Source organism: Lasioglossum baleicum, chromosome 7 (genome assembly GCF_051020765.1).
Source record: "Lasioglossum baleicum chromosome 7, iyLasBale1, whole genome shotgun sequence".
In the NCBI taxonomy this organism is placed as follows: domain Eukaryota; kingdom Metazoa; phylum Arthropoda; class Insecta; order Hymenoptera; family Halictidae; genus Lasioglossum; species Lasioglossum baleicum.
In genome coordinates this window covers 10,147,430-10,172,552 of record NC_134935.1, presented here as the reverse complement: position 1 = coordinate 10,172,552, position 25,123 = coordinate 10,147,430, and the positions used below count along the sequence as shown (strand labels likewise).

General features: G+C 39.2%; 3 protein-coding genes across 22 annotated transcripts in view; 2 read left to right on the top strand and 1 right to left on the bottom strand.

Annotated features, from left to right (window-relative positions):
• Window positions 1-9,656, top strand: part of Mtd (TLD domain-containing protein mustard) — a 253,295-nt gene extending 243,639 nt beyond the window's left edge. For all 19 annotated transcript variants that reach the window (XM_076427942.1, XM_076427939.1, XM_076427937.1 and 16 more), the window contains 3 exons: window positions 7,753-8,034; window positions 8,204-8,373; window positions 8,553-9,656. In XM_076427942.1, coding sequence (XP_076284057.1) covers window positions 7,753-8,034; window positions 8,204-8,373; window positions 8,553-8,688 — 588 coding nt within the window. In that variant the 3' untranslated portion in view covers window positions 8,689-9,656. The remainder of the gene's footprint in view (window positions 1-7,752; window positions 8,035-8,203; window positions 8,374-8,552) is intronic.
• Window positions 9,657-16,508: 6,852 nt separating this feature from the next.
• The window catches only part of Hao (Hydroxyacid oxidase), a 17,152-nt gene continuing 8,537 nt past the window's right edge, over window positions 16,509-25,123 (bottom strand). For both annotated transcript variants that reach the window (XM_076427974.1, XM_076427973.1), the window contains exons 4-9: window positions 22,869-23,124; window positions 22,299-22,427; window positions 22,093-22,225; window positions 21,895-22,011; window positions 21,583-21,694; window positions 16,509-21,460 (exon numbers count right to left, since the gene is read on the bottom strand). In XM_076427974.1, the coding sequence (XP_076284089.1) occupies window positions 21,393-21,460; window positions 21,583-21,694; window positions 21,895-22,011; window positions 22,093-22,225; window positions 22,299-22,427; window positions 22,869-23,124 (815 nt within the window). In that variant the 3' untranslated portion in view covers window positions 16,509-21,392. The remainder of the gene's footprint in view (window positions 21,461-21,582; window positions 21,695-21,894; window positions 22,012-22,092; window positions 22,226-22,298; window positions 22,428-22,868; window positions 23,125-25,123) is intronic.
• LOC143210775 (N-acetylgalactosaminyltransferase 6) overlaps window positions 24,465-25,123 on the top strand; it is a 15,778-nt gene continuing 15,119 nt past the window's right edge. Inside the window, exon 1 of the mRNA XM_076427959.1 lies at window positions 24,465-25,038. Within this exon, the coding sequence (XP_076284074.1) occupies window positions 24,826-25,038 (213 nt within the window). The 5' untranslated portion in view covers window positions 24,465-24,825. The remainder of the gene's footprint in view (window positions 25,039-25,123) is intronic.

Here is a 25,123-nt window from a genome sequence, read left to right as displayed (position 1 = left end):
ATGGTAAGACGTAATTCTGTTAACGTTATGCCTTCCATTAAAAAATATTCTTGAAGCCGGATTTTAAATGCAGACGCAAATATACCGTGAAAACCAGTTATCTTCATTAATAATAGCAATGAAATGCCAACTTGGTCGGAATCCTTTCGAACTTATAGGTCAAGCAAATGTATCTGCACGGTTACCTGAAGCATGGAGATTCATAAACCAAAGTGGAGAGGTAGAGTTTTTTTATTTATTACTCATTTATTATTTATAATTCTGGCATTAAGGATAGTTCACATTAACATAACACTGTTATTAATCACAGAAGCATTCACGCTATAATCCACTAACATTTTGAGTTTGTATTTTGTTTTATAAGGATTGAGAATTCAGGGGAAAAGTTACCCTCTCTGTGCACAGTGTGACACATGCACGACACGTGATCGGGCCGTGGCGGAAGCATGGGGGTATAGTATCGTAAAAGGGGAAGCTAAAGTGCGGGCACAAGTCTTAATCTAACGATTCCGTTTCTACATTTGACATCTCGTTTTAATAAGTTCTATTTCTTTCGAGTATTTCTGTATTTCCAAAAACGAAGATTATATTCGTAGAAGGGGAAGGTAGAGTGGGGATACAAATCTTAATCTGACGACTCCGCTTCTGCATTCGACATCTTATTTTAATAAAATCTATTTCTTTCGAGTATTTCTGTATTTCCAAAAACGCAGATTTTATTCGTAGAAGAGGAAGGTAGAGCGAGGACACAAACCATAATCTGGTGACTCCGTTTCTGCATTCGACGTCTCGTTTTAATCAAATCTATTTCTTTCGAGTATTTCCATATTTCTAAAAAAGCGAAGATTTTATTCGTAGAAGAGGAATGTAGAACTGGGTCACAAATCTTAATATGACGACTCCGCTTCTGCATTCGACATCTCGTTTTAATAAGTTCTATTTCTTTCGAGTATTTCTGTATTTCCAAAAACGAAGATTATATTCGTAGAAGGGGAAGGTAGAGTGAGGACACAAACCATAATCTGGTGACTCCGTTTCTGCATTCGACGTCTCGTTTTAATCAAATCTATTTCTTTCGAGTATTTCCATATTTCTAAAAAAGCGAAGATTTTATTCGTAGAAGAGGAATGTAGAACTGGGTCACAATCTTAATATGACGACTCCGCTTCTGCATATTGGACATCTCGTTTTAATAAGTTCTATTTCTTCCGTATATTTATACATTTTCAAAAACGAAGATTTGATTCGTATAGACGTTGGGCTAAACCATCTCCGCAAAAGGACTCTAATCAAGCTAGCTAGCTATCAAAGCAAACCGCTGCTTATTACGATGCTATAAGCACATGAAATCTGCGATCATGTTTTGAGAGGTCAGCCCGGTAACCTCTGACGTAGAAATTTTACATATTATGTAACCACGATATCGAATTTCTTGCTACAGTGTATTCAATTGCCACTGGACGAGATACCGCCTCGACGGCCTTACGTGTTCGCATAAACATGCCAGTTTGAGCATCCTTTTTTCCCTTTGGGCTCGTGCATCTCGATTGCTAGCACGACCTCGGTTATCGTGTGTCCAATCGGCATAGAACTCGCGTGACATGAACAACCTATCGGTTTCTTTCACGCCGAGAAATCTTATTATGCCATCCACCGTTCGATGGATGTCTCGATCAGAAAGGATCATCCGCAAAGAATCGGAATTTTAAATGGAGCACATATACACTGTCGATATAATCGGCCAACGAAAGCAATCTGACCCACGCATGATTCAATCTTCGCACTTGTGCGCGTTAGCGAGACATTCCTCGCGCCATGGCATTGAAATCGGAAGATCCAATCGCATCATGCTCGTTTTTTACACGATATGTTCCTCAAAATACGATCGAATAAATACGGTTGGTAGATCTGCGCCAATTATACATTTTCTGAAAATTTCATAAAAAATCGGAAGAAAGCGGCAGATATAATTGTACGCCAAAAATTGTAAAAACGATTTGGATGAGATGTACTTTCTTTTCAATATAGGCCGATACAGAAAAGTTGTACAATACAACTTTTAGTATTTTTTTCTCTGCAATTCCGACCAATTGAAATTTTTCCCAAAAAATTGTTTCACAGTGTGTAGCAAACCAAATTGTTCTAACTTCTCAAAAAAATCCACGTCGTATGGTCCAATATTAAAAAATAATCGTCTTCTTAAGAGTGTCCGAAATTTTGTTCTCGGCGAATTCGCAAGGTTTCTCGCTACTCTAGATGAAATATAGTATAGTCTTTCAGGAAAGTCTGTTTTAAAAAGTGTTGTTTAACCGAGCAGAGAATAAGAATTCCACGACGCGCGCGACGTCTCCCAGAGGTAATCTGATCGAGCTATCGCGCGAGTATGGAAATGAGTCTGTGCTCGTCGTCCATCGAATTTGCGAATAAATTCCATGTGACAAACCAATTGTTCCAACTTCTCAAAAGAATCCACATCATATCGTCCAATATTAAAAAGCTTTCCCGAATATTAATGGGAGTCACCGTACATGCCAACCCAACAAAATTTTGTTGTCGGCCGATTTGGAAGGCCACTCGGAAAAGTCTTTTTTCAAAAATCTGTTTTAAGAAGTGTTGTTTAACCGAGCAGAGTAAAAATTCCGCGACGTCTCCCAGAGGTAATCTGATCGAGCTATCGCGCGAGTATGGAAATGAATCTGTGCTCGTCGCCCATCGAATTCGTGAATAAATTCCACGGTCGTCCATTGCTGCTTCGGTGCGTCTGGTATTAACTTTTTTCTGTTGGCCACACGCGACTGTTTCCCGTTTCGAACTGGTTTATGGTGGTTCACGCCCGTGTCACGTTGGCTGACGTCCCATTTCGGAGTCTGTTCTGTTCGTCTCGAAATTTCAGTTGGTCGGGGATATTGACGAGACGTCAGCACGATGTCATCCGTAGAATTTGAGCGTGCACAATGCACGTATACACACATAACTGCATACATGTATCGGAGGATAAACGATTCGTCTGAATTCGACGCGTCAACAACAGGGATACATACATATGTACTTGGTCGCGCGCCGCAGAGCATGAAGTTTATTTACGAGGCGATTATATATTCTAATCGCGGCGCTCGTTCTCGAGTGAGCTTTTTTCTTGCCACGCCATTCGTGCGCTTTTCGAAGACGAGAAAGCGCCGATAAAACTCGGTGTCAATGGTCAAGGAGGCTTTTCCGATATCGTTCGATGCTGGAGAGGACGTGTGTAACAATGCGCACTGCGCACACGTCCGTTCGAATCGTCCCACGCTGAATTTATTGATGTACACTACTGTGCAAAAGAAAGAAGCACCCGGCCATATTTAATAGGACAGCGTAAAAAATCAAATGAGAACACAGTAAGTTTTGAAAAAGGATTCCGCTGTTTAATTCAATTGTTCTGAGAGTACAGATATGTGTTATTGCGGATTATCTAGTACTTAGAATGCAATAAATCAATCGTTATACAATACAATTTCTACATAAAGATATTGTTTGTCATTACATCTTATAATTACACTAGGTACTTTTGCACAGTAGTGTACGTATGCTCCGACTTGCACGAGATACTTATTTACCCTAAAACTACCGAGCACTGCGCAGAGTTGGGCAAAAATTCTATGCAAATAAAAATTTTTCTCTCTGGTCGTACTTTATTTTAATATTATTCCTAATTTATCATGAAACAGTAATATGTGTAAGCATTTTAGACAAGACAAACGCATAGATTGCAAATTCGCTTTGCGAAAGCGCTCGGATTAAAGATAACGCTCTGTTTGACCTTATGTTTTATTTACGCGAGACCGGTCGATTGTAGCGAGTTGCAACCAGCTTGTACACCGTTGCGTCCATGCATTGACGCACTATTTTATGAGATTTTGATTTAAATCGACTAAACCGTGTCACTTGGCAACGGGACTAGAATGCTCTCCGAGAACCAATAAATTTCAACTCGAATCAAGGATGTTGGGTACTCCTCGACGGTTTTCAATGCTCCAAAGCCTCGAACACCGCTTTGAATATCCGGAGTTCGATATAAAAGAAAATTCCAAAATTTTCTTTCTCAACAAAAATTAAGATCATCTTGAGTTTTTAAATCGATCATGCACAAGAAAAACGTCACGAATAAACAAATATAAATTTTACAAGAGTACGCGTCAAAGTCGTTTGGTAGTTTAACTAGCTGTGACTGCAATCGAAAACAAATAAAACAATAATTACATTTAAAAAACTAAACAAAATTAGAGCTGTCACGTTTTTCCTCAAATATATAATTGAAACTTTGAGTGATTTCATCAGGTACGAAACAAAAAAAACAGGAGTTGCGACAGGTTTCTTCAAATATACAATTGAAACTTCGTATGATTTCATGAGGTACAAAACAGAAAAAGAAACAGGAGTTCTGACGTTTTCCTTGTGCACGAGCGAAATGTTGAAATGCATTTCTTATCTCGTAATGTTGTAGCTGACTTTGAGACGAATTCAACGATATATAATGTTATGACCTTGATCATACGGACTTGTTTGCAAAAGCATGCGAAAAAAATCAAGTTCTATCTTCCCTCGTGAAAGGAAGATCACGATAATTCACGATCGACACCACGATCGCCTCTCTGAAAGTATAATCGGCTGCGAAACCGTCAGCCAGCTACGATTGGCTGTATTGGTACTAATAATACTCTGAGCGCTCGCGGCTAACCGCGTGCAAGTAATAAATACATACTCACGGTTGTTGTTTATCAACAAGCACCGCCGTTGGTCAAACATTTACGAAAGAGACGAGAGGTGATTGCAGGACGATGCAATATCTATGCTGAGAAGTCTACAAAATAACACGGCATCCCCCGTGTATGTTTACTCTTTCCAACTGATAAAACATGATGATGTTTTCATGAATTTATGTCGAACATAATCCGAGTTTCGTTGTTAAAGTACGCTTTCCAGTTGCAGAAAGTTGTATCCGCCATATTGGAAACTCTGAACGCTCCGAGCGCTGTCCTAGTCTCCGAAGACAATTTTGTAATTGCAGATTTTTTTTCCGTTTTATTAACCCTTTGCACTTCTTTGTCAAGTATTACTCAACATCAGAGAAATAAAAATGTAAATGAGAAACATGTTTTTATATCTATTTGGTTCTTCCTTTATTTACAAATATAAATTGCAACAAAGGTTGAGAGCTATATTTAATATAATTAGTAAACAAAATTGTTAGAAATAAGTAGCAGTCAAGGAACTGTCCTTGGAAGTAAACAAATGAAACACTTAAAATAGTAGGGATCGAGTTGTTGGCAGTAAAATTGGAAAATAATTCGGAGTGCAAAGGGTTAACACTAAATCTACCGAGCTCTAAAAATGGCTGGCACGTGTTGCCTTATAAAAATGATATCATAGAATTTCTATAAATTTTCTGTGATTTTGATTATAATTATAATCTCCATGCAAAATAAAAATTTTCCACCTGAATTGCATCAAACCGGAGTGACATAGAAATTAATTTTCTCTCTTAATATGTTCAATAGCTCGATAATGATATAAAAGTATTTAAAAATTCGTCTAATGTTTTTAATGTTTTAAATTACACCTACTCATTTTCGTCATAAATGCATCAAATCCGCTGTCTAATTACAACACGTGCTTGGATACAAAAATATGTACAATCATTTCCAGTGAAAGCGCCATTACAATTTCAATAATTGTAAAATAAAAATCCAGAACCCAATCATTTGATTCGCGCTGGTAGGTTTAGTGTTAAATCAATTTTATCAGCGTTATTTTACTTCGCACGCTTCCCACTTTTTTTACAACGGTGGTTTGTACACTGTGCAGAAGTGGATCGTGACGTTCCCTCGAGAGAATAGAATTTGATAACTGTGGAAACAAATTGTTGCAATGGTCAGTGACAATCGGTCGTGTCCACAGTGTCCGCGTGCTCTCAGCGAAGTACACAATTCGTTTGATGCATTCAGACGATTAAAGTGTTTTTCGTCCGAAGAGAAACCATAATGCCTTGAGATTCTGCTGCGGCGACAGTGATATTAATAGACAAGTAATCCTTGGATTGTTCCCGGGTTTCCGTCGATCGGAACCGTCATTCATGGAAATTGCGCGGCAAGTTGTTCATTAAAACGGGGCACAAAGTTGCTAGTTACGATTACGATTATTAATCCGCAAGCGGTCGTAATTACTGATCGTAAATCAGTATTTTTTATTCTGAGTGCTATTAACTAGCGCTCATCGAGAGATCGTTTGATAAATTAAAAATTTTTTTATCGTCATGCTGCGCAACCAATCGAATAATAATAATGCTGCCAACACTTCACCTTTGAACGTCCTCGAAAGAAAGGAAGGGTGCGACGGACCCATATATGAAAAATGGTCGAAAAAAGAAGTAATCAATTTTTTTATTACAACATTTTTATCAGAACTAATTTCTTAATTCACTTATTCAATGTTCAACGATCGACCCTGCTTGTCGTTTGAGGGTTCATAAATAGATTTGCTTGATTGCACTATTACATATTCATGAACGTTTCTTACGAGAAGAATAAATTCAAAGTCCAGAAAACCTTCGTCTATTAAAGAGAAGCAATTTGTGCTAGGTTTTGTGTCCATTAGAGAAGAACAGTTCCAACGATTAATTAATTAGGCAAATCCCCGTAGTGACGAATAGCGGCGTTCAGGAGACCGTCGGCGACTTTGTAAAGTAAATATCATAATTTTAATGGATGATATGTAAAGCCGTAACGAGGTAGCAGGGCGACTCGTAGCTCGTAATCCCGCGGGAGATGATCATGCGAAACTGTTGTCATTGGCGAGCAGGTGCGCGAACGTGATTCACCGCGGTAGCATCTGTATCATCAAGCTGAATAATAATAATGGGAATCTACCGCGACTGGCTAATCACTGCGAGTAGCATAGTTTCCGAGAAACTTTCTTCCCACTGTCCGCGTATTGATCCTAGAAACGCAGCCTAAACTACTTACCCGTATACATGATTAAATAACATAATTAACAAAGCAGATTTTCTTCGTTCTCTTCGTCGAGAAAGATTCTTTCCAAAATATGGAAAATCATTTTGGATGCGGAAATTGTTAAACTGTTCTTCAGCTAAATGGAGGCTCGAGAGGCTGAGATCAATTCTCTCCGGACAATGGTGCCATTGTAAGACGAGTCGTTTGCGCAATCCTCTGTTGACTCGGTTTGAAAGAAAGGCCAGGGGTCGACGTAAGACGAGCATAATTAGTCGGTAACATTAATATGGAAGACCGTACCAAAGGAAGGACGCATTCCTCTCCGCATACATATTCAACGACACCCTCGACCAGCGCAAAACATGGACATTACAAAACAACAATTACAACACAACACTTGAATGCCACCGTGTAGTGTGTGTCTGTCTATCTGTTAGCTGTTTTAGATCTAGATCTAGGTTTAGAAGTCTGTGGACCCCCTCTATAGCGTTGCAACCCTAACATATATCTCTACAATAGAACAGAAAATGATAACTTTCCAATCTGTATAACTAATCGAGGTCTCGGAGTACATTGTTGTACAATAAAGCTAACAATCACAGCCACACAAGACAGTGTAGATTTATGCTCGACTGCTGAACTCCATTTGAATTTGTAATGCAATGAACTTGGTAGACCTCGAACTTGGAGACTCGATTTCTGTGACGTTACCCGAGCACTATCCGAAATTCTAGTTACTCATCGTTCGTTTTACTATTCACAGGTACTGTCTATGAGCGAGGAAGTCAGGCGAGCTCTCTACGCGAACAGTGCCATTTCCCTAGACAATGAAATCATTGTACCGGACCTGGTTGGCAACACAGAAATCCTCAGCGATGAGCACAGAGAACAACTGTGCCGGCATTTGCCAGCTAGAGCAGAGGGGTACTTGTGGACTCTTGTCTTCAGCACCAGCCAGCATGGTTTCAGTCTAAACAGCATGTACAGGAAAATGGCCAAAATAGAAAGTCCCATTCTGCTGGTCATCGAGGACACCGAAGGCAATGTAAGTTCATCGTTACAGAATTTTATGGCAGGTGCCAGCTTACTTAGGTCTTAACCGATTAGTAAAACCAGACTGAGTGTTTCACAAGTGTACACGAAAGCAATCAGAATTTGTATTTCCCTGATACATAAATGTGCATCAAGCGAATCATTATTTTCTGCTGTTATAGGTGTTCGGTGCACTAACATCCTGCGCACTACATGTCAGTGACCACTTCTATGGGACCGGTGAGTCCCTGCTCTTCAGGTTTACCCCAAGGTTCCAGTCGTTCAACTGGACAGGGGATAACTTGTACTTCATCAAAGGCAACAATGAGAGTCTCGCCATCGGTGCAGGAGAGTAAGTGTATTCTTGAGATTTGTTCATTTGCGAGTAGGCTGTTAGAGGTTTCATGTCAATCGATACTGAGTGAACTCTAAACTAAAAATAGCTGTGACGTTAGACACTTGTCAACGGTGGCTCACCAGTTTCTTTTGGTGGATCTGCCTGAGCTAATCAATCATTTGTGATGTTTTCAGTGGCAAGTTTGGACTGTGGCTGGACGGCGACCTGTACCAAGGCAGAACGCAGTCGTGTAGCACGTACGGAAACGAGCCTTTGGCACCTCGCGAAGATTTCGTAGTGAAAACATTGGAATGCTGGGCGTTCATATAGGACACAGCCACCTCGTACACGTTGTCCAAAACTACGCCCTCGCCGCAGACTAATTTGACTTGAACTCGACAGTCTCGTGGAGGTTGATCGTCCCCAGGAGAGATTACAAGGAAGACTAGAGAATTTCTAAGAAACAATTACCAGACGAGATTAAATCGACTAACGGGTTTGACCATAACTAAAAACGGCTGGTTAAACCACTTACCGATCGATCATCGACCGAGGAATCAAAGATGCATGGGACTGTCAGCGAGGAAAGAGGAAATTTTGTGATGTCGAATGAATTCTTCCCCGGAGCGAAACAGGGGGGAGAGTTTGAAGAGAAGAGACGAAGAAAGAATGATACATGGCGACGATGTGATGTTACAACGTCGGAAACGCCAGAAACGTTGACCCACTGGACTACAACAATTTATTGATTATCATTTAAATTGTCCTATTTGTTTTTCTATTTTAAGTTGTCGTATTTATTTTATTTTTTTATATACATATATATACAATGTATACACGAGAAACACACGCATGCACGTGTTACGTTGAACAAGTCGTTAATGTTGATTTGAATTGTTCGCGTGTCGTTGAAGTATTGGAAAGATCGACGACGATGATGATTTGTATTTTCTCTTTCTTTTCTTTTTTTTTTTCTTTTGCGCCCATTTGTAACTCGTCGATCGTCGCTTCGAACTAGTCGCGAGAATCAATGATGAGAGTGTAACGAAGCGTGAATGATCCGGATACGAGAATTGATCGATGAAACGGTGACAAAGATGGATGATACTGATAACGATATTACGCGTTGCGGGACAAAGGGGAATATCGCGTCGTCGAAGTCGGACGAAGATGAAATACTAGAGAAACGATAGAAAAAACACACACGACACCAAGAGAAAAAAATGTTAAGCTAACCGTTTGTTGATGTGTAGATAAATTGTAGATAGTGAATGTAAATATATATATGTATTTGCCAATCGTGTTAATGGTAAAGAAGTTAATTTTAAAGGAGCATAATTATATACGCTAAAAAAAAACGAAACAACATCAGATGAAAAACGTTGCTAATGAGGAGAACACCTATGTGCAGAGCTCGTCACACACACGTTACAATTCTGGATGAAAAAAGAGGACACACGCTGGTTACGTACACACCGTGTCACAGAAATTGTGCGAGAACCACTGAACGATACTCTGGAAGCGTGATCGCGACCCGATGTAAACGATCTAGGATCTGAGAACAAGTGTCGTTAGAGAGGAGTTATTCTTCGTACTGATCTTTTGAAGGAAAAAACAAAAAAACAGTTGCGATTAAATGCAACTCTGATTGCGTGATCAACACACACACACATACATATATACACACATACACACAAGTTCACGAAGAACATGTTTTCGCGACCTACGTACTCCTTTGGTGAACAACATGCTTCTTGAGTCTCGAATGACCACAACGAACACACACGCCTGTGCCTCGCTTCGCTCTCTTTCTTTCCCTACGCTAGAAACAAGTACATAGCCCTACGTGTCAGGTCCTGATTACTCAGAGTCGGAGCATGTTCTCGTTATACCTAGAAGTACACGCCACTGCTAACAATATTTGTATGTTCTCCTGCAACGAACGTAGGCTGGCTCGCGAATCGTGCTGATTTATTTCTCTGTAACGTATCGATCATTGGTAAAATTGAACTCTGATAGAGACTTCTATGTTTCGTTTCGAAAATAACTTGAAATTTTGTGCGCCAGCCTATCGTAAGAGACAGAAAGACATTTATCGCAGAAGAATATGTTGTTTCGAAGCTTATTGATATCGAAAATAGTTGTTCAAGATAAGCAAGCGTGTATAGGTGCTTTCTGGGCTCACTGCAGATCACATTGTCGGAGAACAAATAAAGTGAGACAATAAAGTGGAATGTTAGCTGCTTAGTTTCTCGTACAAATGCATTGTAGATGAAGCAAATACAGTGACTCCGCTGGAACGTTCAATAGCCTTTCAAAGACTATTGAAGTTTCGCGTTGATCTTGTCAGCCAGAATCTAATGGGTAGCGCAAAGGATCGTCGTGTGTCACTATATTTGTTCCAACCACGGCAAATTCCTCTTCTTCACACATTCTTGTTTCTTCACTGGGCCTCACTTTGCATAAGATACGCATGTAATAGTGTCCGTAGAAAAAGAGTGAGGAGGGTGCAAGAACAGGTGGAAAATTCGGAAGTGAAGAGAGCTTCTCAAGTTCAGGCATTTCTGTTATACGATACCGAATCATGTGGATATTCATGCGAATATAGACCTTGAGGTTTACAATAGCTGATAACGACCGAAAATTTGTTTGCTCCATCAACAATTGATATTCCGAACAGAGTACACTGCGAATGCATTTAATTCGCATCCAGTGATTCTGTAAGATGAAGACGCAGCGATTCACACGATTCATCTGATCAAGAAGAGGAAGACGCAAACGTAGCTATTTTGTATGATAATGTTCGCTCGGCTCTGATAGTAGGAACAGTGCCGATCCAGCATCAACGCCAATCACAAGACCACGGAACTGTCCACGAGCTTATAGTCCCTATATTAAAATTAGAATCAGTCGACTGTGTCGCCCACCATTTCTACCGCTTTGTAAACCACTCACCGATTTCCGTTTCGTCGAGCGAGACAAAAATAGCCTAGAAAGATTATATACTTGTTTAACGGTAGAAAACAGCCGCCACTAGGGAAGGAGTTTTGATAATCGATTTTATAAATTGATTTTTGCCTCTCGGGCCCTGATCATCGGCCGTTCGCAGCCCGAGACGGATTTTTCTAGCGGCTCCACAACGAGATGTTACCTGTCAAGGATAAAACGAAAACTAAGAGAAAAAAAAAACAGATCACTTCTACGCGAGAGGACGCCCTTTTATACCGTAGAGAATATATCATTCCTTCCATTTTACTAGGAGACAGTTTCTAACTTGTATCGTTTCTACGATTTTCGATCTTCGTACTTCTTGGAGCCGCTTTGCTTTTTAAACCTTGCACTAATAGCATTCAACGAAACATAAAGAGAAATAGTTCTCTCTTTTCTTTATTTGTACTTTATAGCTATCAAACGAACGCTTTCAATGTGTGGATAAAGCAAAAATGAAGTAACACTTAACCCCTTGCTCTACGATTTATTTTACGGTTTCATTAATTAGATTGTTTTGTAGATCGTAATTTCTTAAAAAACTGTACATTAACAAAACCAAAATAGAATTTTATTTCGGTTATAGGAAATTGTTGACATACATTTCTATTAGAATCTGTTCAGAATCTTCGTCACGAGTCGGACACGTTATTGTAAGGCAAAGGGTTAATTCGATCGGTTATCAATTTTCATTTGTCGGCCTGCTGATAGTGCAAGGATTGAAAACAAACGACATCAATCGGGAATTTGCGTGATCATGGTAGTTCTTGAATTAAACGGTGGCATAAAACACACAGCGAAACAGTAACTGCATGGAAAGAACCGTCTGAGTGCATGCTCGCTTCCGGTGTGTCGCGGATGACCGGGAACCGCGCGAAAGACTGACATGGCGGATGGATCAAGAGAATCGTAGATCTGAACGAGACAGAAGTATCCGTGCACTGGTTATGAAACGCACTTGTAGCAAAAAAATAAACGAAAACACAGAAAACGAACAAAAGACGAAACATTGTTAGATACTAGACAATTCCATGGAGCACGATTTCAAACAGAACAAGAAAAAGAGAGAAAGGAGGAAAAAGCACAAAGCGTATCGGATTGCAGCTTGTTAGATTAGATTTTTCGGTTACGTCGACAACACCGAATCGCGACACAATTGCATAACGTGGTCTTAGGATTTTCAATAAGATGTATAACCTTCGACGCTGAGATGGGCAGAATCTCATTCTAACAATGGATGACCAAGAAGAACAATGTATATATAGATTTTACTCCCGCTTTTAGTTGTGCGTCCACTTCCGCAGAAAACACTGTTCTATTTATTATTGTTCGATTCACGAAAATTCGCCCATCTCCGCTTTTGTGATACCAATGGAGTGAGCAACATACTCTACTAGATTATGCGAAGGCGCTTTCTCTCCGATGGTAGAGCGATCAAACATGAATCAATCAACTCGTGGAACCTGAATTTCATAAAAGGAAGAACATTAACCAAGACAATACGTAATGTTAGATGCAAGAAAAGGGATAGAGAAGCGAAGTATTTTACTTGATTCGTGGTAATTTTCACTTTCTTTTTTCCGTTTTAAGAAAAGGACTCTCACGTGTTAATGTACATTAGACAGAAATAAAAAGGAGATGATGTGTGTATGAGAAAATCACGTTTCTTTTGTTTTTTTGTTTTCACTGTATTTCCGTTTTACTGTGTTTGTGTTAACGTTTTGATCGGTTCTCACGACTGAAAAATATTGAGGAAGTCAATTCTAGGTTCGGTTGTTGCGTTGGAATGGAGAAAAACGTGAATGGATCACTTCTAACTGCTACGAACGATCACATCTTGGATCACATCATTTATAATGCTTAGCGAAGCTTTTACCAACCCTGGGAAAGCATGCATGGATCATGGTACGCTCGTGTTCTCGAACTTGAACCGTAGAAGACGCTTGGGACCGTAGTTGTAAAATTTTTGCAAAATGTTTCGAGCACTTCGAATATATATATATATATATATATATCAAAATCAGTGTGAACACGGGCGACCGATTTGTGCCCCTTTCACGGTACGAAAATAATATGTGTCGTCGCAGGGCTTAGTCTTTGATACTTTGAGTACAAGTACAATGCTCAAAATGATTAACAATATAGTGCGTACACTAAGAGGTAAACAGAAACTCTACAATGTTAGAAAATGTTAGAGCCCCTTTGAAACGAGGCAATTATAACGACTGATATCTCATTCTCGGAGTATATTCGCGCATTGTCAACTTTTAGAACCACATAATCGAACAACAATGTTCGAAATCTCTCGAAGAATATGTCTGGAGAATGAGTTTTTAGTAATACATATACGTGGTACACTATATTAAAGACCCGTGGTTGCTTTAAGCAAAATTATATTAGGTTGTTGCAACACGTTTTTTTAAATAGAACTTGAATTTTCTAAAAAGTATTTGTACTCGGCATTATACGATACATTTCATCCTGCGTGCTTGTTATGCTTTCGTAATAGCGTTTGTAAGAACATTTACTCTCTAGCGAAGGATCAAATTCTATTGTGGACTCGTTTCCAGGATTGCAAGGATGCGGATGCGCCTTCTCATTTCTCGATAATGCAATGATAAGGTTTTTCAGAAATCGAAAGCGCTAGAAAAGATCGATATAGACCGCGATCGCCCTCAAAAGTCCAATTTTTACGTTTACGAGGCGTAATTTGACATAGCTGGCTAAAATAGAATTTGAAATAGTAAATAGTTAAAGTATGCCTACCACTGAGAAAATCCGGGCCCCGAATTTCGTAGCATTAATTTCTTATTACAAAAAAATTTAATTTATTTATAATAAATTAAAACATCTTTTTGAATTTTCAATTGTGAATTAGGCTTACTTTTAATACCACGAACATTATAGGCTACTATGTTAAAGATTAAAATTTGTTTTTTTATGTAAAAGATAAAATTTTTACCGCAAGAGCTACTACTTGATTGCCATTGAGCCGCCACTGCTTTTATCTAGCGCTATTAACTACTGAAAAACCCCATCTTTGCATTATCGAGAAATGAGAAGGCGCATCCTGCTCCCTTGTAATCCTGGAAACGAGTCTACCTCCCTAATTCTATATACGAAGAATTTCGAGGATGTATGCAGCAACCTACTATAAATTCGAACTCCGAGGGTTCTTAAAATGGCCACAGATATTGTAACGAAACCAATGAAGTAACTATCGCCGTGCTTTTGTCTACTGCTTGGAAGGATTCTTTTTCTTCTTCTGAACGAAGCGTATTCCATCTTAAACGTTAGGAACGTTTCCAAGACCCTAGGTGTCGTCTAACCTAATAACGTACGCAACTGCCTCCACAAAAAAAAGAAACTGTAACCGTAGATTAAGCGTGTCACGTGAAGAATCGGGAAGAGATACCTCATCTTAAACTACCGACGATGCTCTTTCCTGTACGATCGATTGTGATTTATTCAAATGCGATCTCGAACGCTGCACGTTACCTGACGGTCTTCGACAAGCTACGATCTGTGAAGACAAAGCTCATTGTACTTACGATAGGTGTTGTCAAGTGATCCACAGGACAAATAAGATCACCCAAGATCGATGATATCTTTCTGATGTGCATCTTGAGCTGTTTGGAAGATGACCGAAGAATTTTTCGAAAACGACATCCTTTACTGTTGGAGATGATCCACTTTTATCACTACGTACTATTGTTTCGTACGAAAATAAAAGAATGTTGATTTTAGGTGAGACGGAATAGTAAAACAAGATCAGAGTCTGTTCCGACCTTCTCGGATTGAGAGGACTGCGAAAATGAAGGAGTAAACTCCTAAGAATATCTATCGAATGACATATCTGCTGGTCGGCCATTTTGGCGTTTATCGAAGAAAAAATTCTGATCCTTCATGATTTGTTCGTAGGAATTACAGGGTGTTTTAAAGAACGTTGCGACTTCCGATTCAATTTTACACTTCAGTATCTCTGAGAGCACCTGTAGGTAGGCAACCATGCTTGCGCCGTTGCATCTCGGTCAGGTAAACCGATACAACATAGAATAAGTAGGAGAAAGAAGAATTTTAGTGATAAACAGTCAAGTTGCCCTGATCAATACTGTCAAAGAAGAATTTTCATGATAAACAGTCAAGTTGCCCTGATCGTTTTGTCATTAAAATTCTTCTTTCGCCTATTTATATATCAATGGTTTACCTGTAGGTAGGCAACCACACTTGCACCGTTGCATCTCGGGTCAGGTGAACCACATACATTATAGAATAAATAGGCGAAAGGAGAATTTTAATGACTAGATTCCGGATTTTATGCATTTATAACAAAAATGAGCAAGTACAATTTAAAACACAGAAAATATTAAAAGATTTTGAGGGTGTTAATATATTATTTTCACCACATTAAAATTATTAATGAAAAATATAAATTTACATTTAGCTCCTGCATCTTGCAATCGATGCACAAACTTTTTATTTCGCATAAACATCCGGAAGACAACTTGACTGTTTGTCATAGATTGAATTTTTAACCCTTTGCACTCGAAAATGAAACACTTCTTCCAATATGGAATATTTCCATTCCCTATGATTTTTTAAATTTCATGGGTATGAAATTAGTATAATACCTCATACAATACCTACATGTTTAATAATTGATTAGATACCGACATATTTAATAATGTAAACAATATTTCGAATAATGGTACAGCAATTTTTAATTTTTTTTAGTTTCTAGAATTCTCATGTCTCGATAATGCAAAGGTGGGGTTTTAAAAGATCAATCTAGGCAGCAATCGCCCTCAAAAGTCCTATTTTTACGTTTACCAGGCGTAATTTGCATTATTCGGCAGCATGTAGCTGTCGCAGCTTTATGAAAATAGCTACATGCGCAGCTTCTGCATAATGCAAATTACGCAGCTGAATAATGCAATAATAATTTGAGGACGATCGCGGCCCAGATTGACCTTGTATCTAGCGCTTTTGACTACTGAGAACCCCATCTTTAGATTCTCGAAAATCCTGAAAAACCGAGTCTACTCCATTCAGCAAAAGATTCAACGGAGTCTCCTCGTTTCGAAGACACCCTGTAAGCACCGCTATCTTGTAATCTCCGACAGTAACAGGACGCGACGGGGTTTTTTCTACCAAAAAATCAATTGTTCCTCGGCTATAGGGAGACGAAAGTTCACTCATCTATCTTGTCTACGTTGAGGTTAGTTAACTGTTAAATGTAGAACCGTTAAGTATAAGCGTATAGCTTTCTGCGTTCGTGTAAGAAACTTTAGAAAGAAGTAGGGCGACTTAAGGAACCTCCGCTACAACCAGAGTAAGTTCACACACACGCGTGAACACCTAATGTAATCGCAAATCGTGTATGTATGTAATAATCGTAGTTTGTTTAGCGGCGGTTAGCGTGCTAACGAGCAACAAGCGAAAACATAACGTGAAAACCAAACATATTAAAAACCGAGAAACGTTGAAAAGAACAAAAAAAAAAAAGAGGAAGACGAAGCGACAAATTACACGACCGGGCGGAGACCTTTGGTACACACATTGTCAATTAGATTCAGACTGATCGCAGGGATTGAAACACGCATTCCAATTGAGAAAACTGGATGTTCTTCGGTGTTTAGCTAGATATTGTTGTCGTCGTCGTCGTTGATGATGATCGCCGAGCCGCGATCTCGCGTCTCGATATGACATAGCGCGGAGAAAGAACGGAGAAATGAAAGAATCTTGGTCTGAAGTGTTTCAATGTAAAGTATCCAATTCTCGCTATGTCGTTCGATTATAGTATGTTATTGTACACGTAGACTGCTACCTGTACTGGAAACGAGAAATCGTAGGAACGTAGAGAAACACAACCCTTCACGTTTGATGTTCGATGCGAATTCATTTTGCAATCTTTTCTGTTTGTAGCAGTTATTATCTTATGTCACATTTACGGTATAGACGGAGAGAAAACTCCTCGTGCGAAAATAAGTCGGAACGGTGTAAAGCAACGCGTGTGAATCTTTTCAGACGCTTCGTATAAAACGTTTCCTTAAAAGAGAGGAATGTTTACACGTGCTCGACTTATTTTTTTAACGAAGAATTAGAATCTCTTTTTAACTTGTTGTCCAGTTGCGTTCCGGACTGATTCGACAATAGCAGACACTATAATTTCTTTAGTAATTTTCCTTGCACGATTCTACTAGTGCCGCAGAGTGGATTATTTGATTGAATGTTGCGTTGATCACACGTAGATCTGTACCGTATAACCCACTCGCAAACACGAAATACGTACAAGACTCGACTACCTATCCTCCGCGAACCGCTGAAACGATATTCTAAGCACATTTTTACACAGTCCTTATCATCTCGATCAGCATCATCGATCAACTACTTTATTGGTCAAAGTTTAATCGCAACGGACGTCTATCCATGATTTTTAATCTGACCGCGTAGATCGAGGTATCAAACGGTTACTTTTTCGGCATCATTACGGGCGAGAACGTTCTCCATTCAACTTCGATTTTAAGGAATCAATCAGTCGACATCGAGCTAAACCTGTTCTCCGATCACCGAATTTTTACATCGAGAGGCCCCTTTGGAAAGAAAAAGAAAACCATCGCGTTATAGTCGAAACCACCACACACAGATCATCTCATTCGTTCTATAGTTTTCAGGGAGAAGCATTATCGAGTGAAAAGAAAACATATCCTCCGTTCAGGAAGTTTAAATCTAATCGATCTAATATCAAGAGATAAAGAACTTAGATCAGTGCTATCCGATGTAATAAATGCTGTTACAACGAACGGCGAAATTTCACGTTGATCTAATATGAACACGAAGTTCCTCGCCAACATTCGTCCATATAAATTCGTGGAAATGGTTTAAACATTTTCATTGAGATTTCTCTCGTTGCAATTAGCGTTTATCGACAACAAGAGGACAGACCTGTAGAGGTTCGTTATACTTCCGATTGAAATTAGGATAGCACTGGTTTAGAAGTAAACGGAAAAACACGTTCAGGGAATCAAGAAAGGGTCCGGGGCGATTGGGGAGACGAAGGGCCCCTCGAATCACACATACACACACAACTCTCTGGACCAATAAATTTTACACTAATTGTACTGTCGCCTAAATCGCCGCTTCCGTGGAAGTTCAATCTCCCCGTCTCTGGATCCTACGAATAAAAGAAAAAAGAACAAAAACAAGCTAGGGACGCATCAGCTAAACCAACGATCATTCCCGCGTTCACAGAGTAACAAAGAACACCCACAACAACAGTACACTGTGTGTCTATCGTAATCGTATATTAGCCAACTGTATATCGTGTATGTTGAATTAATCGTACGACGAGCCAACGAGACAGACGAGAAGGGAACACGTCCGCAACGATCGCGTGAAAAATTTCATTAATTACCGAGAGCCATTCCGAAACCTCCGTACTATGCGAATAAATTATTTGCAATTGTTTTATCCTCTCAGGCAATACTATTGGGTTGCAAATTACAAGCAATAGACTTTAATGAAAAAAATATTTTCCCTTCTATTCGATGCTCTTTTGCAAAAAAGAATAAATAAGAAAATATTTTATTGATTAAAGTTCATCGTTCGAATAAAGAAATTCGGTTTTATTTCACTTTAAAATACCGAAGTCACTTTCTTGCCAACCTAAAATTGTTAGAGAATTGTCCAGATTTGAGTATATTTTACGAATAACGTACTTTCGTTTCTCCTGATCGTTAAAACAGATTACTGTCGCTCTTTATCATTTAAAGAGCATTTACTATCTATGTAAATGCTCTTTGTTATCTGGACACAATGATAAGTTGGCGTGTCCCCTTAACATCAGAACCACATGCCACATGCAAAATGAGCAGGAGAGAGCTCCACTGCTCTCCGACGGAGCAAACCGGTGTGTATGTACGTATGCATGTATATAAGAGGCATATAACAAACCTATACAGACTACACAGTGCAGGAGGTATGTATGTGTGTATATACGACACACGTGTACATTGCGTATACATATTATACATAACGTTAGCGTCGCAACGTGCATACACAGCAGAGAAACCGTAGCGCAAAGGAGGCCACTATACATATATACATAATGATATACATACATATAAATATATACATAACGAGGATTAATTGTAACGTTGTAAAGCTGTGAGTGAAATGACGGCACAGAGTTACTAAGAGTAATGACGGAAACGTGAGACGAGAGAGTAAACGAGAGAGAGAGCGAGACAGAGAGCGAGAGAGAGGGAGAGAGATAGAAAGAAGAGAGAGAGAGAAAGAGATGGATTTATTTTTTTGCCAAGAGAGAAACGGATCAGAGAGCCAACGGTGTATTTTTTGCGTATTAACTGTATACAGAGGGCCGATTACTCTGCTGCATGTTCCGATTGCGTGTCATAGTCAATCTGTTCCGTTTTGCGAGTAACGCGGATCACTTTGGATGCGTGTGCGCGTACGTACGCCTGCAAATTGTGATATGTGTGCCCCCGCGCACACGCATATATGTATACAAAGAAGAATATACAAAAGATATTCAATAAAAACGCCAATATTGTGAAGTACATTCCGCGGGTCCATCTTTCCGCTCCACCCTTTCAGTAGAGTATGTATATGGTCACTACCTTACAAGGGAAGAATCCCAAGTGACCGACTTCGGTTTTGATAATTTTTTGTGAGATGATGGTATATGGATCCCTAATTATGTATGCAAAATATTAGGTGTAGTTACTCAATAGTTTAAAAGATATAAACAATTAAAGTTTTATAGCTGTGAATCACGCAAATCATATGGTATAGCAAAAAGGTATGAAACTTTAATTGTTTATATCTTTAAAACTATTGAGTAACTACACCTAATATTTTGCATACATAATTGGGATCCGTATACCATCATCTCACAAAAAATTATCAAAATCGAAATCGGACACCTGGGGTCCTTCCCTTGTTAGACCATAGACAGGGTGTGGCCGGACGGGTGGTACAACCGAGCAGGTGGTGATACTACATGTAAAAATAAGTAGAAAAAAGGAATAACATTTTTCTGTTTGACGCTTCGTTCTCGAGAAAATCGAGTTTGAAGATGCAGCGAATACACGTGCTATTGCATAGGAATCGTCTGACGCGTCTGACCATGATCAACCAATTCTACTTCGTGCATATACAGTCGGTCACGAAAATATTGGGACACTCTTAAAAAGACGATAACTTTTTTAATATTGAACCATGCGGTTTGAACTTTTTTTGGAAAGCAAGAGCAATTAGTTCACTACAGGATGTGAAAAGAAATGTTTTCAAAAATTACAATAGATCGGAATTGTAGAAAATAGACTAAAAGTTGCATTTTCAACATTTTTATGTGGGCCTATATCGAAAATTTAAAAAGTACATTTTGTAGGTCTGTGTCAATTATATGCACTGTGAAAGTTTCATCGAAATCGGTTGATGCGGGAAGAATCCTTAGATTTATTGCAGTTGCAGGCCCAAAATCGTAAAAAATTGCAATTTTCACGTTTGTAGCTCATTGCAACGTCGACCGATTTTGACGAAATCTTCAGAATATGTTTAATTGACACAGATCTACAAAACGTATTTTTTAAATTTTCAATATAGGCCCACATAAAACAGTTGTGAAATGCAACTTTTAGTATTATTTCTTCAATTCCGATCTATTGCAATTTTGTCCCAATATTTTTGTGACCGACTGTAATGAAGCACGCGAACCTGGCGAAACTTTAAACTCGATTTTCTCGAAAACGAGCTGCCAAACGAAAAAATGTTATTCATTTCTTTTTCGATTTATTTTTACATATAGAATCACCCCCTACCCTGTTGTACTACGATTTCCGGCCGACACTGTATGTATACTGTTGTGCTCGCTTCCCGCGCGTGGTCAGTTATTTTTTCCCACAAACTTTGGTTCGTACCTGAATCCTCACTCTTTATTTCTTAATTACAAGGATTATTATCCACGAAGTAAACTACATAATATATAATTACAAATATTTCAGAATATCATATACTTTGTGATACTACAAGTGGCAGTAATACGACTCGTGCTTCACCATATCCGGAGTTACATCTTTGACTGATCTACAGCCTACAAATTTATAAAGAATATTTATTATTAGATTTATTGAAAAGAAGGTCTTAGGCACAGTTTGCCCATAGATTAATATTTATTATATTTATATTTGTTGCACTACTTATCCGATAACTTACCTGTCAATGCAAAAGTTACATCGATATCCTTCCTAAAAAGTTCGAGAACGTTACGCACACCCTGTTCACCCGATTGACAGAGACCCCACAAGATTGGTCTACCACCAAACACCTGAAAAGTAAAATATTCAATTTAATTTGACAATCTCCTGAGTTCATAACTAGCCTGCGGATTTTATGCATTCATGAGAAAAATGGGAGAGCGAAATTTGAAATATTACAAAAATTAAAAGAATTAGAGGATACCAATGTCTCCTGTATTTTGCAATGAATGCAGACAATTACGTATGCTTGAGGAATTTGAAAAGTTACCATTTTGGCGCCTAAAGCGAGCGCCTTGAAGACGTCGATTCCTTGCCTCACACCTCCATCCATGTACACTTCTATTTTCCCATCTACAGCCTTAACAATTTCCGGTAAAACTTCAATCTAAAAATCGCATAATTTTCTATGAGTCTCCTTCAATCTCAACACTTCATCAAGGATCGAATGAAAAAGGTCGTAACTAACTGATGCAGGAATACTATCAACTTGTCGAGCACCATGATTCGAAACGATAATCGCTTGCACTCCCTTTTCTATAGCTAAAAGTGCATCTTCCGGTCTCATGACTCCTTTTAGAACAATTGGCAAGCGTGTAATACTATATGGAATACAGCAAATTCAATATTTCATTCAATTCACAGGATAGGAGATAATTATACTCATCCGATGACCTCTGCAGCCATTTAATGTCATCCCACGATAACGAAGCATCAAACAGGTTCATCACATATTCGTTCAAACCAGAGCCTTCTTTTTCCGAGTTCATTCCATTTGACAGGTTTCCTTCGAAATTTGCTAATCTGTACATATTCATATTTATTAAGAAGTTACTACACTCTCTGTGACCGAAAATGAGTTCAAGCAATAAAAAGGTTAATGTATTTAAAAAACTTTTGAAAATTCGCGATGTCGATATTTCAGATTGTTGTGGCGAATGTCCAACAGGTTCCTATATTGTCAAGATGTCGATAATGTGAATCTCTATTTTAATATTGACCAATTGTAAGTTTTGTTAAATAGTTTTGGACTCATTGTTAATATTCATTCTTGCGTTTGTAAAAACAGGTCCAAGTAAACCTTTAAGGAAGTTACATGTTAATTTATTTGAAAAGAGCGTCGGGATAATTCAGAACCGTAAATAAAAAGTGCATTGCGTGTTGCATGCAATGTCTGTACGACCGTATGCAATAAACAAGACCATCTCTAATTAAATTGATATTAAACATACAGATGCATTATACCTCAAATGACTTGGCAATGAGAATTTGTTCCTAAAGTCAGCTCGTCTGTTACCAAATATCGGTGCATCGATAGTTAGAACAAGAGCTTTGAAACCAGCGCGTTCCGCCCGTTTTACTAAATTTCGAGTGACGTCACGATCCCTGTATATGTACAGCTGAAACCATTTGATTCCTTTTGGCGCCGCTTCTGCCACTTCTTCAATGCTACTTGTTGCTATCGTTGATAACGTATAAATTGTGCCAGCTGCTTCGGCGGCTGTAAATTTAATGTCTTCATGAGTTTCGCCATTACAAGAACACAAATAACAGTTTCAAAATAATATATCTTTGTTTGTATATATATAATTATATATTTTGTTTGTAATAAATAGACTGCGAATCTTATTTAGGCATTTATGAAGAAATTAATTGAGTGAAATACAAAACAGTAATGGAATAGTAAAATTCAAGAATATATTATTGTAGTGTTGTTTATAACGTAACAAAAGTTATTATAAGGGATGAAATCAATTTTTATTTTATTCCTGCTTTCTCTATAAATCAATGCAGAATATTTTTATTTCGCATAACGATCCGCAGTCTAGTAATAAACATTAATAACTCCATTCTGTCTCTTTGGGTATAAAAAATTATCTGTTTCCAAAACTGGAATATATACGCAATGGAAACGTACAACTGAAATTTTTAGTTGAATCTTCGCAGACTGCGCGGAACGCAATATCCAAGGTATATTATCCCCGACGGCACACCGGCTCGGTTTCAGCCTGGCCCCTGTGCACAAAAGGGCGCGTTTTCCGCCTGCCGAGGGCTCGAGCCCAGGGCCTGCCGGCCGGGCTAGGATTCAGCCGATTTGCAAGATTGCAAGGGTGCGGGATTCGCGTTCTCATTGCGTGATAATACAAACACGGGTTTTTTCAGTAGTCAAAAACGCCAAATAAAGGTCAATCTAGGCAGCAATCGCCCTCAAAGGTCTTATTTATTAACTTATTATACTTTTGTCGGTAACAAGGGAGACTGCTACGCATTTGCAAAGTACTGCCACATTGATGCGACCCGCCCTGTGTCGCGCATGCGCGAGAAAAGTTGGGCCCAATCGAAGCACTGATTGGCCACATTAGTGTGATACCGTGCTGCCCTCTCAAAAACAGGCTGAATCCCAGCCCGGCCGTCAGGCTCTGGGCTCGAGCCCCCGGCAGGTGAAAATCGCGCCCTTTTGTGCACAGGGGCCAGGCTAAATCGTCCTGATTTGGTCTCAACGCTGAGCCAAGCATTGCGTTAGCCCGTAACGTGTCGGGCTGGGGCTCGGCTAGCTGGGTCCGGCGGTGGGCTCGGGCAGACTGTGCTGTCGGGGATGGTATCAGACGATCTTATCACCAGATGTGTTTGCTGATTAAAATATTAAAAGCAGATGAGTTTTCCAAAATCGCGCCATCATTTTCGCATAATTTACATCCTGAATTACTTATGATTTCTATAAATCCGCAAATAAAATTGTAAATATATGTGTAAATATAAATCTAGCAACAGAATTTGTGTGCCGGTTTAACGTCACGAAAAGAGTAGAATAGAATGATAAATAAAGTGGTGGGGGGGGATAACAGCTCAAATTGTATTGTGTGTAGGTACTAGGTACGCCGTCGACGTCGAGTGTCTAATAGTGTCTATGATAAACTCAGTGGATGAAAAAATGCAATTCAACCGCGCTGAGACTGCAACTCGCCGGCTGAAATGTACTTCGATCTCCAGAGATCGATCCTCAGTCGACGTGTGGCAACCGTGGCTGCCCCATGTGTATTCGTAACGTAACAATTCGCCGTCGGTTTCTATACCGTAGATAACAGCTGATAAACCGAATTTGATTACACATGAGGTTAGTTTCGAGCAGATAATGCGCCAGTCGATGGCTAAGTGACCGGTTCTATTAAGTGTCGTGTACGCGACATGACTGTTTTTCAAGATGATGAAGAGAAATGTGATAAGCCTGATCAAATTTTTCTTCCTGGCCGCATTTACCGTTTTCCTGACCGTCGTTATATTTCGTTTTGTGAGAACGTCGCCTAACCATGAACTACCGTCGCCGGCAAGCGTGCTCGCCGCCGTCGCCGTCGACGTTGACGGTCCGAAAAGTTTCCTTGAATCCAAACAGACTTTCAACGAGCACCTCAATCAGGTACCTGTTCATTATAATGACAAGGTTGCTCGGTGCAAGTGGAACAGGTTTAGCGATAGCTTAACCTTCTGCATTCCACGCCCAG